Source organism: Homalodisca vitripennis, chromosome 5 (genome assembly GCF_021130785.1).
Source record: "Homalodisca vitripennis isolate AUS2020 chromosome 5, UT_GWSS_2.1, whole genome shotgun sequence".
NCBI lineage: Eukaryota > Metazoa > Arthropoda > Insecta > Hemiptera > Cicadellidae > Homalodisca > Homalodisca vitripennis.
This window is the reverse complement of record NC_060211.1, coordinates 162,586,436-162,604,484: the sequence shown is the minus strand read 5'-3', so window position 1 is coordinate 162,604,484 and position 18,049 is coordinate 162,586,436. Positions and strand designations below refer to the sequence as shown.

The 18,049-nt window shown below is 32.1% G+C and overlaps 1 protein-coding gene across 3 annotated transcripts in view; it reads left to right on the top strand.

The window, feature by feature from the left end:
• Nucleotides 1–17,651, top strand: part of LOC124363079 (long-chain-fatty-acid--CoA ligase 1) — a 117,839-nt gene extending 100,188 nt beyond the window's left edge. For all 3 annotated transcript variants that reach the window (XM_046818172.1, XM_046818175.1, XM_046818174.1), the window contains 8 exons: nt 2,433–2,633; nt 3,433–3,650; nt 5,703–5,853; nt 6,134–6,191; nt 6,363–6,583; nt 7,494–7,637; nt 8,226–8,399; nt 15,903–17,651. In XM_046818172.1, the coding sequence (XP_046674128.1) occupies nt 2,433–2,633; nt 3,433–3,650; nt 5,703–5,853; nt 6,134–6,191; nt 6,363–6,583; nt 7,494–7,637; nt 8,226–8,399; nt 15,903–16,040 (1,305 nt within the window). In that variant the 3' untranslated portion in view covers nt 16,041–17,651. The remainder of the gene's footprint in view (nt 1–2,432; nt 2,634–3,432; nt 3,651–5,702; nt 5,854–6,133; nt 6,192–6,362; nt 6,584–7,493; nt 7,638–8,225; nt 8,400–15,902) is intronic.
• Nucleotides 17,652–18,049: the final 398 nt, after the last annotated feature.

Below are 18,049 nucleotides of genomic sequence, written 5' to 3'. Positions count from 1 at the left end.
AACCAACATTTTTTTTTCTCCTCAGGAGGAAATGCGTTACGCACCTAGGGTCTCCGCTTTAGAGTTCCCCGTGTGTGGGACTCCCTTTTCTTCTCTTTCTCTACAATCCCTAGGTTTACCCACTAAAACCTCCTGCGCTTCATCTACTGGAACTGGGATCACCAAAAGCCATTACTTCAGTCCAGAAGGGTCTCAGCAGTATGACATGTACTACTCTACTCTTCTAGTCTATTGATGTCCTTCCTACATCTTCTTTTGCCTCATGATCCTCTCAACCATTTCTGTCACCATGTCCCACTGATCTTGGCTTTCAATCATCTTAGTTATGATGTTGCCACTTGTCAGGATGCCAAGCTCCACCAAGTACGGTCTTCTCAGCTTGTCCACCTCTCACAATCCAGTATGGTATGCTCTGCCGTGTCTACATCCTGACAGTATCTGCAGTTCTCGGATTCTGTTTTCTGCATACGAAATAGGTATTTTTGGAAATCCCCATGCCCAGAGAGAAACTGTGTAAGGAAGAAATTCGGTTTGCCATGTCTTCTTTTGACCCACTGAGCAACATCAGGGATAAGACTCCTTGTCCATGCTCCTTTCTGACTGCTTGACCATCTTTCTTGCCACTGATCTAGTAGTCTATTCTGTGCTTCAGTAGTTTCCATGCCATTATGCCGATGTACTCTTTCCTCGGCTTTTATGCTTAGTGGCGGGACACTTGCTATGACAAATGCTGCATCGGCTGCAATGGTGCAGTAACCACTGCAGATTCTTAGAGCCATTTTTCTTTGTACTTGATCTAATGTACTTCTTGTTCTTGCCGAGTTTAAAGCCCTTTTCCAGACTGGGGCTGCATAAAGAGCGATCGATTCAACAACTGTTGCCAGCAATCTTTGTCTACTTGGACTGGGCTCTTGTATATTCCCCATAAGTCTGCTAAGACAGCCAGCAACTTTAGTGCATTTCTTGGAGACTTCTTCGATGTGGACTTTGAATGATCTACTATGGTCTAACCAAACTCCCAGGTATTTGAGCCTTCTAGTAGGTTTGACCTCAATTCCATTGACCTCAAATCTAATGTCCAAGAGTACTCTTCTGCCTGCCATAACTATAGCTTCTGTCTTCTCAGATGCGATTGCTAACCCATGATAACAAACCAACATATTTTAGTATTTGTCTAGGTTTTATAAACATGTAATTTTTTGAGATATGTCGTGCTAAATTACATGTTATAGAAGGAAAACAGAGTAATCATTACGTTTGTATGTAAATACTAGTACTAGCATGTGTACTATCTGTATACTTTTACTATCAGCTAGCGTCTGTTATGTGGTGCTTGTCACATAAAATTGTATTTCTGGCATTTTAGATTATAGTGAATGTAGAGAAGGACTATAGCGATTAATTCTCTAGTTAGAGAAGGAATTAATTACTTCAAGAGATGCAAGTCGAAGAACTAGAAATATTCACATATTTGCCCAATCTGTTGTCTAAACTTAACCATATGGTGCCAAGAATAATTTAAAAGGCATTTTTTTGATCAAAATAAAAAGATAATTATTAAATGAACTAGTCAAAATGTCCAAAAAATAAATAAAAATTTTAGTCAGACTCTGGAGAGAGCCGGAGGCCATAAGGGTGAGGTTACTATAGGGGGGACTATAAGGAGTGACTGTAGGTATGAGTCAGAGACACCATGTTGTAGGTTTAAATCCTACTTATGACCGTAGTTTTGAACTATTTTACTCTATCACCTCTCCCCTTTACTATATTTATTAATAATCTCACCACATACCTGAACAGAATAATGGTAAAAAGTGGACAGGCCTCTTTTCTTAAAAATTTAAAAATAAGTATAATGTTTAATTTTAGTTTAGTTTATTGCCGTTCTTTCCATCAAACATCACGAATTAGGTATAAGGTATCAAAGTTATAAAAAATTGCATTGTGTAACTATGTAGAGGTGTAGAAAGTATTTTGAAAAATGTATTTATTTTATGTTATTACTCTGTTTCTCTTGCGTTCGAAATGATAAAATTCGACATTGATCAAACTATTTCTATCTCACATTGGTCATGCAAAACTGAAGGATATTCTCTGTTGTTCTTAGCAAGAATCACAAAATATTTCCTCTTTAATTACAACTGAATAATTTATTCTTGGAACATCGTGCAGAGTACGTCAGGATCTGATTAATTTAAACTCTTTTAGCTTGGCAAGGTGATTTGGCAGACACGTGTGATGGCCGTTCAATGTGAAAAAATAGAAGTGGGTTTTGAATCAATTGCATCAAAGGCCAAGGCCACTTTCGCTACCTATGCCCTGAGCATTACCTGTAACAATATCCATATAATTATTTATACAATTTACTTGTCCATTTTCATAAACACGTTCAATAGTATTCAGTATGGAAGATTCAATCTCTCGGTTTGCAGCCTCCAGAACCGAAAGACCTGTGTACGATCTGCTACACTTCAGGGACCACAGGGAACCCCAAGGGTGTGATGTTGAGCCATGAGAACGTGGTGGCAGGAGTGTGCGCAGTCATACTTCAGCTGGGGGACCATAAGCCGACTGTGGACGATATCATGATATCCTTCCTGCCTCTTGCCCACATGTTGGAGCGTTGCTGTGAGGTGAGTGCACATTTAAATACACATTGATCAGTGGGATCTTTTTGGAATATTGAACTTTGTGAGCCTCAACTCACAATTTTCAAATGCCAACATCCCCTTTATTTTATTGCTATATCAATGTAAAGGGAACCCCAAAAAACAGGTTTTGTACTGTGTATTCACCTTGTAAGTGATGGTAACAGTTGTCAACTGTCAATCGTAATTTTCTTTTTGCTGATGTTCAAATATAACTTATGATGAATTATTTCGCTTTCTTTCTCTGTGTTGCACAGTTCAAAAAGTACAACATGGGAAATGTCTTTCTGACAATGTTGTATATTATGCAAATTATAAAACATCATCTGGTCACACTTGTGTCTTGCTCGATCACACAGTAACTAGACAAATTGCTCTGAAATCTTTCTTGCAACTGTAAATAATATTTAATATCATAGAGGTGAAATTTCATTTCAACAAGTGTCTCTAATTAAAGTTGCTACTCCTACGAGCATAGAATGAGATTGCCTTTGACTGTAATTAAAATGACCTGCTTATAATCCTTTCACTGCCATGTCAAGTATAGACACATGTTGTACATCACCATATAGATGAACGCTTGTAGTAAAAGGGATAAATATTTTTATCATACTGCTTACACTAGTGATATAGGCTAGCTCTTGCTAAAAATTAACCATCATTAAATATTTACAACAATTTAATTATTTTGCAATATATTTTGTAAAACAAAGTAACTACTGCACCACATAGAGATTTTAATCCTTTTATAGCTGTTAATAATTTATGGTTTTGTCAATGCTAGAATGGGATGTACATGGTGGGAGGTGCAGTAGGTTTCTACTCTGGAGACATTCGCCATCTCGCTGATGACATGAAGGCGTTGAGGCCTACCGTCATGCCAGCAGTTCCCAGGCTGCTCAACCGCCTGTACGACAAGGCTATGGCCGAAATTCAGCCATCCTTCATCAAGCGAGTTCTCTTCAACATGGCTCTCAGTGCCAAGAAGAACGAGATTGAGAGGTAGGTTCTGCACTAAGAAGGACTATTTAAACATTTTAATTTTATTTCATACATTTTGTTAACAAACATTTTTAATTCATACACAGGTTTGAAAAACCTATTTCTGTCAAAAACAACTAAGATGGGTTTTATAGATCTTAAGTGTATAATACGTGTTAGATAGTAACTTTATCCTTTATATCTGCTTTACAACACTGACCAATCACTCCATACTTAAATTTGCTTAAAATGTACAGTTAAGTATATTTTTGTACTAAAACTTTTAATTTCCTTATTGGGATATTTCTTAGTCAATGCTCAACAACGGTTGCAGAAACGATTGAAATAATGTTAACTATCAAGAATGTTCTATGCTTTCACACTATAAATGAAAAATAAATTGAAAACAGTGGTTAAATTAATCAAACAAATGGTTGTGATGTCTTAAAACAATGTTTACACAGAACATTTGATTACATTTAAAAGGCTTTTTCAATTAATATTTCTTAGTTTTAGAGACCAAGTTGAGATTGTCCCCTACTTTAGAGACCAATGAGACGTAGCCCGGAGGAATTTTCTACAGTTTTTACTAATTGATATCCGAGTAATCAATGAAGACCTACTATTTTACATGTCATGTGGAGTACGATTAAAGTACTTGAGTACTTTATGGCTGCTGATATCCAGTTTCTGTCTTCTCTGTAAATGAAAATTACTTCAGTAGTGATACAAGTACTGGATTTAAAGCCCCAATCATCAGGTTGACTAATAAAATAGTTTGGTCTTTGTTAAAATATTGAAATGCAGTGTACAATCACATAACGATTAAATTGGGTAAAAAATTAATATATATATTTAAAATTGATATTATAATATAAACACAAAGTGATGGTGGCCTGCGTTTGTATTTTATTGCAAATTTAAAAGGTATATGTGTTTCTTTAACCGTTGCTTGTGTCTATTTAGTTTTGGCGTTTTAAAGATGACCAAGATATTTTATTCATCAACTTTGTGATGTGGTTTAACTCCGAAACCAGTTGTATCTAGTACATCAGATATCATAAGTACTGTACTAACAAGATACTTAGACAAGGTAAAAGGTACTTAACCTTCTTTTATTAATCGACTCAGTTCTGGAGGTATAAAAATATTTACTGATTAGTCACACATTGGGAATACTATACTGTATTTAATAATTAAAATTCATAAAGACACAAAATTAAAAATAATTTAAAGCTTTAAAAAATTAAAACAACCAATAAGGCTGTATAATTATTTGTCAGCTGGCCACACATATGAATTCCAATGCTAAAAGATATCAATCCATCTAGAACTCCAACAGATTACAGGTATGATGCTAATTTCAAGGATGGTTTAAGAATAGATGTTGGGAGTTGGGTTTTCTCTAACACCTGAAGTCCGTATCAGCCCATTTCTATTAAGTTTACTTGATTTATTCCCGGACAATTCTCTGTAGGAATCCAAGTAACACTGTAAGATATCTACACAACAATGGCTATTAAGTACATTTTCTTTGAAACACTCGATCATTGCTAGTTACCAAAAATAATACTATACCTCTTTTTTTACTGACTACACATTGTTTTTATCAATATTTATATAAAATTCATATTTAATTATATTGACATCTTAATTGATAGCCTGTATTTGTAGTCCCTTACATAAAAGGTTGTCTGAAAATTTTCATTTCTTTTTTTTTGTGCGTAAATTCTACTTATTTTCAGAGTGTGTAGTGAAATTTTAAATATCATATGTTTCCTTCAATTTTGTAGCATTAATAGCTAGTTTGTTGCTTCAATGATCTTAAATTTGTATTAAAAGTATTTATAGTTAAGAATTGTTTCTTCAAATATGATTTTCATTAAAGATTAAGTTTTAGCACAAGCGTGATTGAAGTAGAAGTCTGCTCAATCTACTCATTGTAATGTAGTTCTTGAGTCTACCTAATCAGCAGTATTCAAGATGTTTCTTGATCAAGCTTAAATTAGTATCAATATTTTTGAATACTCTGTAATATTCTAACATAGATTATTTACTAAGTCTATTTTTCAGAGGAATCATCCGTAACAACAGTTTTTGGGACAAGCTAGTGTTCAGGAAAATCCAGGAGGGCATGGGTGGCAGAGTAAGACTCATGGTGGTGGGCTCTGCTCCTTTGGCTGGCAACGTTCTCACCTTTGCTCGCTGTTCTCTTGGTTGTCTTGTAAGTACTAACAGTTGTAGCACTTTAAAAGTATTACCAATATTCTTTAAATTACTTGAATTTAAATTATCTCTAGGACAGTTTAACATAGGCTAGCATTCATAGTAATATTTAAAGTTTCAGAATATCCAAGTTGTAAAAAGTGTTACTTGGATTGCTTCATAATTATATTAACAAAATATTAAACTTGAAATGCAATTATTACTCCACAAATAGGTACTTAAGTGGCCCTGTACTCCAACTAGTATTTAATATAAATAATGGGCTTCGCATGTTGCAGATAGTGGAAGGATATGGTCAGACTGAGTGCTGTGCTCCTGTTACTCTTACAGTACAAGGTGAGATTTCTTTGTAACGTTTATAATTTTTATATTCTGCCCGTCTCTTTCTTTATATTCATTACAAAAAAGTTCTAGTAGTTTTATATGAATCATGCGAGATTTGTTTTTATTCAAAAACATCATGTTTATATTAGTTCCAGGTCCACAATAATGATAGCCCTGTTTCAGGTGACCATGTACCCGAGCATGTAGGTCCACCAGTGGCTTGTTGTCAAGTGAAGCTTGTGGACGTACCGGAAATGGAGTATTATGCCAGTGGTAACCAAGGCGAGGTCTGTGTTAGAGGAACTAACGTTTTCGTGGGCTACTTCAAGGAACCAGACATGACCAGGGCCACTGTGGACGACCTTGGGTGGCACCATACTGGGGACATTGGCCAGTGGCTTCCTGTTAGTATTAGATTACTTGCAAAGTATTTTAGTTTCTTTGAGTTGATTCCTATAAATAATATCTATCGTGGTTGTAATTATAAATATATTTACATATTTTAAAAATGGTTTATAAAGAGTTAGGTGAATAACTCATTTGTAGCATATTATAAAAAATATTAATGTACAAAAATAACTGCTTAACAAATCTTAATGAAAGTATTACTTACAATTCACTTAGTTGAACATATTTTTTAAAAAGCAATAAGGATTCTCAAAAAACTTAATTGTATATACTATAAATAAACCATTAATGTTTGGTAATCAGTGATAACATGAAACACACTTTGCAATGCTCTTTAAAATACTTTGGATATTCTTTGCTCTTTAAGAAGTGGTTTTTTATGGTACAATTTAAGCCAGAGTATATAATTTTTTTAGCATATTTAGTTTATCAATCTGAGAAAGAAATATTAGGAAAGAGTAGCACGCTATTTTAATAACAAATAAATATTAATGTTACATATTTGTTATTGTTTAAACTTTTGGATAAATACAATCTATAAAATCCTATTAAAACTGTTTCTTTCTCATAGTTTTTTTTTAACTGTGACTAAATTGAGAAGTTTATGAAATAGTTACTTTTTTTGCGATATTAGAAAAAGTGCATACCATTTCTATACAGTTAATGATTGCTAATAGCAGTTAAACACAGAATTGTGAGTTCCACTCTTGAAAGTATAACTGGTGATTGTGCATTGATTATTCAGGAATGTTTTTGAAAGAAGAATTTATTGAACATATTTAGAATTTTAAATATTAAATAAAACACTACATATGTCAGTTTAAATATTAAATTTAGGTATATATTTTGCTCCAAATTTTTGGCCACAGTATTTATACAGTTTTTTTTTTTTTGTTCTTTTCCTAGAATGGAACATTGAAAATTATAGACAGAAAAAAGCACATCTTTAAACTTTCACAAGGAGAGTACATAGTGCCTGAGAAGATTGAGAATGTATATATCCGCAGTCAGTACGTCCACCAAGTGTTCGTGCATGGGGAATCTCTCAAGGTATGGGTTTTGAACTTGTTATATTCCTCTATAAAATTGTAGTGTATATGCCCAATTTATATTACTATGTTTTATTTTACTTAAAACAAACTTAAAATTGTATTTGATTGGTCTTGTAATGATGACTTATCAAAAAACAGGGGTAGTTTCAGCAGAATCGTCAAAAATTTTGTAATTTGCTTTTATTTATAGGAACTATTATAAGTATGTTTGTTCTTCTATAGATTTTTTCTTAAATAATAAGAGTTTGCAGAGAATTGTATAAAATATTTAGCTTTTATGAGATGTAGGAGTCTGCAATTGTCAAAAATAGTTGTTTTGTTTATGGCAGCACAAGCAAATAAATTTTACTAAGCCAAAGATTATTAATATAGATTTAAAAATACTTAATAATCAAGTTGTGCATGGAATTGTTTGTGTATGTTGCGATATTATAATTTTGACTTAGAAACAAATGTTTTTTAATCTAACAATTATGTTTCTCTCCATATAAGGAAGTTACAGTGTGTGTTTTCAGTAAATCTTGTAATTATGCAATCAGTTGTTATTATTCTCTTTCACAATGTGACTTGCAATTTATTTTTTCAGTCATGTATCATAGCGATAGTGGTACCAGATGTGGATGTGATCAAATGTTGGGCAACGGAAAACCGAATAGATGGCACATTATCGGTCCTATGTGCCAATCCTGAGGTTAAAAAACTCATCATGGACGACATGATCACCTGGGGCAAGGAGGCCGGGCTCAAGTCTTTCGAGCAGGTAATATGTTTTAAGTACTCTCTCATGTGAATCGTCACATCATACCAGTCATGTAAAGCAAATATAACCACACAAATCAGCAGATTATTTTCATTATCTATTACCAGTGTTAGTGTGTGTGTGGCCATAGAACTTGTTATTACATTGTGAATATTGTACTGCTCTGACTCTCCTCTTTGTTCTATTTGAAAAGATTCTTACATTCACAAAGCCTATTGGAACAAGCACAATAAAGCTAAACAGAAAACTATTAACTTCTCTACAAATTATAAAAACTGATTTCACGACTATAAAATTAATAATGTAGTGCCGTTATTTTTGCATAAAATGTGATAATACGTTGAAAACATGAGCTAACGACCCTACAAAACACTATGTTGTGTTTGGCGGGCATGTTAACTAAATTGTTTTGGTCCTTTTCATGAATAAGATCTTGTCTGTATTAAGTTACTTAGTATAACTATACCAATAAAAGGTAATATATTAATAATCTCTTTCAATGTTTTTAAATTGATTAATGTTAGTGGTTTTTACTCTACTTTTAAGAATATAAAACTGTATTACAAATAATAGTGTATTTAGCTATGTAATATTCACATGTTTATTATGCATTTTTCTTTTTTTATTGTTAAGTAAAATAAAAAAGTTAATCATTTCTTAAATTAATTAAGGACCCTTTTAACGTCATGTTCGGGTTATAAGCAGTTAACGTTCATAAAAGAAACTTAGATTCAATAAGTTTAATCAGAATATATTGAAATATAATGTCTGATATATATTGACCTCTTATATGTATGTTTATGTGTATATGTTTTTATGTATATATGTGTATATGTGAATGGTGATGTGCATTGTGTGTATGTGTATGTGTATGTGTATATATATCATTGTTACATTATATTATGACAATTTTACCTGTTTCTATATCAATGCTATGTATAAACGTTGATGTAACAATAAAGACTGATTCTGATTCTAATTCTGATGATGATAATATCACAATCATTTTAGTGAAATATTACGAGAGTGATCTTGAAACTATTTAAACATCTTTAAAATGGAATTATGTCAAACAATTTGTGTCTGATTCAACTATTTCACTATTTTTATATGTCTTGGATGATTAAGGCAAAATATCTTGCCTTGCCCTCTTTAAGTAATTTTCCCCTTCTTAGGGTAAGAAAGACCATTACAAACCTTAAAAATGTCTAGCATTGATTTAATTTTACTTTTTTATTCAAAGAAATGGAGACCAGGTTTATCTTAAAATGTTACTCTGAATATTACATTATGATGGCAGTGGCTGATCAGTGCAGACGTTTTATGAGTTGGCTCCTCCAAAATCTATTATTTAGTGTAATAGAATCACCTATAAATGATAGATCGTGATTATATTGTGTACTGAAAGCCTATACATTGTGTATAATCAGTGTGTATTAGTAGTTCTCATTAAGAAGTGTTTTATAGTTGTACTATTGTCAACCTAACCTGAAAATGGCCGTCTGTGGTGTATGCATCAAACCTTTGGGCAGTAGGATGAAGATCTCCTGCTTTGATTGTAAAAGTGATTTTCATGGTTCCTGTGTCAAACTAAGTAAGGTAGACATAGAATATTTCCAAAATGAAGAAGCAGTATGGAGATGTGATCCTTGTGCTGCCACTAGGAGGACCAGTTTGAGGTTAGAGTCTAGAGCTAACGATGGAAACCTTTCATTACAGGATGTAATAACAGCAATAGAAGATTTAAAAGGTGAGCAAAAAAACACAATCAAAGAATTTAATAACTCCTATGAGTCCTTAAACAGTAAATTAGATGATAACACTCAGGCCTTAAAACAAAATACTTTGAAAATGGATGAATACATGAAGATAATAGATGCACTTGTAACTGAAAACAAACAATTAAAAGAAAAGGTTACTGTTCTAGAGAGTAGATTAGATGATATGGAGCAGTATTCCAGAAAAAACTGCTTAGAAATCCATGGAGTACCTGCTAGTGATGAGGATGTTTTAACTAAGGTTAAAAATGTAGGCCAAGCTCTTGGCATGGACATTACAGATCAAATGATTGACAATTGTCATTTCCTGGGTGAAAGGCCAAACAGGAGGGGACCTCCTGGTATTATTGTTAAATTTGTCCGGAGAATAGATGTAGAAAACATGCTTCAAAAAAGAAAAGGGAAAAAGCTCTCAACTAGGCACTTAGGGTTACAGACAGACAATCCAGTATTTATTAATGAATCTCTCTCCCCCGCCAGAAGGAGGTTGTTTGCTATGGCAAGAGAGGTGAAGATAAAAAAAGAGTACAAATGGTTGTGGGTAAGAAGTGGAAAAATATTTCTAAGGAAGGAGGACAATGCACCAGTAACTGTTGTAAAATGCCAAGCAGATCTAGATGTATTGTAAGTGTTTTATTGTCTGTGTGTATTTAAGTATTATGTTTTGTTAGTGTATAAGTAGACTAAATTTTGGTTAATAGATATCGAAATAGGTTTTTGTGTATTTAGTTGTTGGAAATGCAGGATCATTCGCAGTATTATGAAGACATAAATTCTATTGATAAGGATACTGGATTTGTCTTAGTTCATCAAAACATTAGAAGTTTAAGAGCAAATTTTGATACTTTTATTGCAGAAATGTCAATTTTAAATCATCAACCTAAAATTTTTATTTTAACTGAAATTTGGATAAATAGTTCTGAGCAGTGTTTATATCACCTTCCAGATTATAATTCATATTTCAATACAAATGAACAAATCAGGTCTGGAGGAGTAGCTGTCTTTGTACATAATAGCATTGGTGACATTACCCTGGGAAATATTAAATTTAACTCTGCTGATGTACTAGAAATATCATTTGAAATGTTCGGTTTATATTTTAAAATACTTAATGTATATAGGTTACAGCAACAGACTCCCGAATCATTTATTAATGAACTAAACACCTACTTGTCTCACACAGATGTAAAATCATGCACTAACCTATTAATTGTGGGAGATATGAATATAAACTTGTTAGACGATAATAATATCACAGGAGAATATAAAACAATATTAGCGGTTAATGGTCTTGAATCATTAATAAATAAACCTACCCGAATTACAGACATATCACAAACGTGCATTGACCACGTATTTGTCCGAGTTAAAAACAGAAATAACATAACAGTGACAGCTGAAGTTATCGACTGTCATATCACGGATCATTGTTTATCAGCTGTTTGGCTGCGAAGCGAGGAACAGCAGTTGGTCAAGGTCACGCAAGTGGTCAACTCGCATCGCATTGATCATGCACAACTCGATAGTTTATTAAGTAAAGCTGAGTGGTCTGAAGTTTATAATGAACGGAATGCTTCCAATGCATTCGATAAGTTTTATTTAATGCTTAATGACTTAATAAGTAAGAGTAAAAAAATAATTAGAGAAAGACATTTTAAAATAAAAAGATTAAAGCCATGGATTGATGAATTAATTTGTAAGCGCATTAAAACGAGAAACTTGTTATTTAAGAGAGTACAAGTTGAACCTTACAATGAATTGCTTCTAAAACATTTTAAGGAATATAGAAACAAACTGCAATCAGATATTAGAATATTAAAAAATAATTATTATTGTAATCTTTTCCAAAATAATAAAGGCAATTCTAAAGAAACATGGAATATTTTAAATGAAGTAACGGGACAGCAATATAAAACTTTTACTCCAATTATTTTGGAGATAAATAATAAATGTGAAAATGACCAATATATAGTAGCTAATGAATTTAATAAATATTTTGTCTCAATACCTGAAAATCTGTGTTCTAATCAAAGCACACCAAATAATTTAAATGACGTGCATCTAAAAAATGTTTTTAGTGAACAACACATTACGCAGTCGATGTTCTTAAGTCCGGTTCTAGAGCAGGAAGTACTCACTGTGATAAGCTCTTTAAAAAACCATACAGCACCTGGGATTGATGGCATTAGTTCTCAAATTATTAAGAAACATTCAAAGAAATTAGGTAAAGTACTAACGTATATTATAAATTTAAGTTTTCAATCAGGTGTGTTCCCAGAAAAATTGAAGGAGGCTGTGGTAATTCCAATTCATAAAAAAGAATCAAAACTAAACAGCGGTAATTATAGACCAATATCCCTTCTATCATCATTCTCTAAGATAATTGAAAAGATTATAAAGAAACAGTTAATTACATTTTTAGAAAAACATAACTTTTTTAGTTCTAATCAATTCGGTTTCAGGCAGGGTTTAAATACAGAGTCGGCTCTTTTAAAATTTATGGGAGAGGTCTCAGAGGGGATAAATAATGGAAAAAAGGTAAGCGGCCTGTTCCTAGATATAACTAAAGCATTTGATATGGTGAATCATGATATATTACTGCAAAAACTATATAGGTGTGGAATTAGGGGAGTTGTTTTTAACTGGTTCAAAAGTTATATTTTAAGAAGAACACAGCGTGTAAAGTTGAATGGAGTGCTTAGCGATTTACGTGAAGTTAAGTTTGGAGTTCCACAGGGTTCTGTTTTGGGTGCAGTTCTTTTTTTAATATATATTAATGATTTATGTAGCGCAAGATTTGTTGGAAAAGTAACTTCTTTCGCTGATGATACTGCTTTCTCTTACGTTGGAGAAACATGGGCTGATGTAGAGTTGAATATGAACCTAGATCTTCAAGCTATACAGTGGTGGTTCACTAAAAATAATATGATCTTAAGTACCGCTAAAACAAATTATTTAAATTTTAATTTAAGGGAAGGTAATCATTTAACAAATAGGATTATTCTACACTGTATTGATTGCATTTGTAGTAGGAGTGTATATTGTAATAATAAATGTATTGAAGTAAAAATTACTGACAGTATTAAATATTTAGGAATAATTTTAGATAAGGATTTGTCATGGAAAAAACATATATTAGATTTAAAGAAAAAATTAAATAATGTTTTGAGACTATTTTATTTTTTACGAAACATGTGCGATAATGATACACTAAGAATGATATATTTTTCACTGGTGCATAGTAGACTGGAATATGGAATTTCATGTTGGGGAGGGACTTATAAAACCAACACAAAATCCTTGTTTATTATTCAAAAACATTTCGTTAGGCTAATTTTACGAAGAAATATAACTGAAGCAAGTTTTCCTTTATTTTATCAATTAAAAATTCTACCAGTAAGACATGCGTATATCTATAAAGTCTTGAAAATATTTTATCGTCGTAGCAGGAATAGTACAGATTTAAATGATTACAGATCAAAATTAAGAAATGCGTCAGATGTATGTGTACCTAGGCCATCAAACACATTTTTTACCAAAAGCTATAATTTTTTGGCGCCAAGAATATTTAATAAATTACCTAATCGCATTCGCTACGTCAATTCTTTAACTAAATTCAGCTCTAAATTAAGACAGTGGTTGTTGGAAATTGAAAATATAGACGAAATATTATTTGAGATAATACAGTAAAAGTTTTTGTTTTTAAAGATTATGGCAGATAAAAAATGTAAAATCTTCTGATATGGATATACGTTATTTTTTGTTTATATATTATTTAAACTTATAAAATATAAAGGTTTGCATATTAATATTTTATGTACATAAAATCAAGTTTTAAGGTTGATTTTTGTTTTGTTGTAGGGTAAAACATAGAACAGTTTTGTTTATTCATGAAACTAGATATTTTTGTTTAATGGTTTATAATATTTGTATGGGCTTTAAAGAAAGACAAATTATTAATTGAAAGTGTATTTTTTTATGAGTAGACTTTGTTGGTTTTGGAGAAATTATTTTTCATTCTATATGTAATTTGAAAATTAGATCAGCCATTTGTAAAATAAATTCAGTAAGACCTCCAATCAGGCTGTGCCTTGGAGGAGTCTATTTCTCATAATTATATTATATTATGCATTGTACTTGAAATATATTAATTTTATAGGATCTGCTTGGCATTGTTTTAATTTTATTGTTATGTATGTTATGTATTGTATTGTGCCAGTGTACAATGTTCAGCATGATTTGTAACATATTTGTTGTTTTGAGAAATAAATTTATTATTATTATTATATGTTGTGATAATTACTTTCATTGAAAGTTTAAGATCTTTTACTTAGTTACTAGACCGTCAAATTTATAGTTGTAATGCACATTTCAAGTTCATTAATATAAATATGTGACCAATCAAGTGTCAGAAGTGTCACTTTTGTATTTATTTCAATTGTGTGAATTTATAATACCTTTGGACGAGAAAGTCTATATTTATTAGTTTATTTTTAATATTATGTGCTACTCTAGTCAATAATTCACTTGTTACTACAATTCAGTAATAATGGCGAGATATAGTATAAATGGAGAATCTTTTATAACTCAGTTTTTTAAATTATTAGAATATAAGTAATAAATTTCAGAAGTGAGGTACAATTTGCAATTCCATTATTATTTTAAGATTTTTTGTATGTAATGCAAAGAACTACTACAAAACCACAAACTTTTTAAAAGATTCCCACATCGGGATTATAACAAATTAAAATAAGACTTTGATTAATTTAAACTCTAAAGCAAAACTTCAAAACAAACTAAAATTTTATCTTATTGAAAATATCAAACTAAAACTCAAAATTGGCTTAACTAAAATATTTTTTTAAATTCACATCAAGTAAAACCCCATAAAAACAACAAATTGGATGAGCAAGAGAATCCTAATCTTAAATTCACAAAAAATCCAAATAATTTCTACTTGCACATACTTACTCGCAGTCCTCAATGTTCCTAATTCACACCATCTTGCCACACTTTAACACGTTGTACAAATGACTGGGATGATCTTGTTGCTGGAGCGAAAAAACTCCTAATTCCTTTCCAGAATACGTCACTTCTAAGCTCTCTGATTTGTCCAGCAACCAACCTTTCAAACAAGGTTCTCTCACTTATTACAATTGCTGACGAATCAAAGTATATTCAAGATCGAGACAGAACTTTCAGCCTAATTCAATGTCACTGAATCCGAGTCAGTCTAAGTCAACTGTCTTTTGATGGAACATCACTTTCTACCTCAACTACAATCTTAGCTGGAGGAATTACAAACCTGTGCATATAATTCTAACAACTATAGAATATTCTTCAAGATTCTGATATTTTCTTTCTTTGTCCTTTTTTACTATAAAATGTATAAATTATTTTATTTTAAATAAAAATTGTAGCAGAATACTACAGAATTGCTGCTCATATTTTTAAAGATAAGAAATTTTATCAATATAACTATTCTGGTACTAGAACAGATGTTTTAAATGTTTCAGGTCATACTTTAAACATTCAAAACCCAGTTTATTTTTTATAAACTTCTTTGCTGATTAAAAGGTTTAGTGGAAAGGTTTTTTGAACAAGAATCTAATTTCCAAAAAGTATACTTTACGATTCCCTTCAATTCTCAATATTACTTTCTACATTTTTAATGATGTCTACCAAGAGTAAGATAATCTCATTGCTTGTGATTGACTTGCTGCAGGTGAAGGACATCTACCTGCACCCTGACCCCTTCTCCGTGCAGAATGGCCTGCTGACTCCCACCTTCAAGACAAAGCGACCGCAGCTCAAGACGTACTTCAAACCGCAACTGGAGGATATGTACACCAAGCTGGTATAACACGGCCGAAGTCTGCGGTGTCGTGATTGTCGCGGTCATGGCACAGACTAGTCAAGTCCGGAAATGTGAGAGACAGTTGTGGGAACTCCACCGGTTTATAACACATTATTAAAGTTGGACCAATCTTGTATTTTTGTTTTGTAAGAGTCAAAAATGTGGAAGAATGAGTTATCCAATCGAAACTATTGTAATAGGTATCTATGTACTGATCTCGTTCAAAATGGAGAGTCCAGTATATGATTCTAAATAGCTCATGACTTAAAAATAATTGATGAAAACTTAAAAAATACATTAGTTTATTAGTACCAATTATTATTGTAGAAGTAATATAATTAGTAACTGCAATAGATTTAATTGTACCATATTATTCAGACTATACGTTGAAGCCAACACTTTTTACATTAGAATTCATGTAATAAAGGAAAATTGTTCTCTGATTGTAAAGACAAGTTATCTTGTGAATGCAATTATTGCCTTAATTACAAAATGACTATTATTTATTTAGTGTGTGATAATTCCACTGTTTTCAAAATCAAGGTCCACTTTTTTTCCATCAGTGATCATTACTTAACTCTATGGTACCAACTTACAGTCCTTACACTGTACGGGTCTTGTAACAGTCTTCTACAAGCGGACTTGTCATTGAAAGAGTTACTATTTTCACACTGAATTTGGATTTTATTAGTCATTCTGTTTAGAGGGCATTTCAAAATATGAAAATAATTACTGTATAAAATGATGTAAAATGGTGTTTAATAATAAAAGCTTAGACACAGCTTGAGACTATAATTAATTTTGAATTTTAATCTATAATATTAGTAACAATCCCGTTATAGGCTAATTAAAAATTTACATTCATGTAGTAGCACCTATTTCTTTTAAACTCCAACAACTTTGAGGTTTGTACATAAGTCTTGAGAAGAGGAGTTTTATTCAATTTGTCAAGTCTATCTTACGAAGCTCTGTATTTTACAACTTTCCTCACATACTAATTTGTTACTTCATTATGCAAGACTCAAAGTTATATTGTTAATTAATTCACCTGTAATAGGTTATCACTCTACTTTACCAATGTTGAATAATGTTGTAAATAAGTTAACTACAATTGTTGTGCATATTATGTAAAGTAATTTGTAAATAGGATGAATCATCTGCAAACTGAAAGCCATTTCAAAATTACTTGGAATGCACGGACTTCTTTGCCTTATTTTTAAGAACTGAATTCTACCAGTTTGAGTGAATGTTAACTAAATCAAGTTTTTGTAGTTTGCAAATTTATTGTAGTAGTACGTCAATAAAACTTCAATTTTTTACATTTTAATGAAAGACAATTTCAGAATTTATGTTCATAGGATGTAGCCTGTTCAAGGACAAAACTAAATATAAAATGTATTTTGTAGCATTTATGACTTAAGTAGGTTAGCGAAATATTGATTTACACATTGAAACTGTGTTTCTGTCCACTACTTTGTTTATTCTACGCAAGACAAGGTTTTTAATGTGAACTGACAGATCAGTACAGTTGTTAGGGCAATTGAACTGAAGTGCACCGTCTACTTGAATCTTGTATGATATATCATTAATAAAATATATGAATTGTTATATTTTTCATTCGTCTTCTCATTTGCTTCATCCATTTCTTAGAGTATCACTCTTTATCTAAAGATATAAACAAAGTGTACAAACGGATAAATAAAAAGTAGATATGTATTCAAATAATTTGGGAAATATTCATAGGGTTAAAAGTGGGTTCCTGGTCATGAGGGGATCCCTGGGAACGAAAGAGCTGACACCCTGGCCAACCGGGGCTCAGCGACGATTGTGACGGGCCCTCAACCGTTCTGCGGTGTTCCAAGGTGTGAATCCTCTAGGTTTGTCTCGAAACAGGTTTGCGTGAAGCATGAGAGAAGGTGGAGGTTGCATCCGGGCTTGAGAATGAGCAGAATGGTATTACAGACGCCTTCCTCCAGGGTGGCGTCAGACCTTCTCTCATTAAATAGATCTATGTC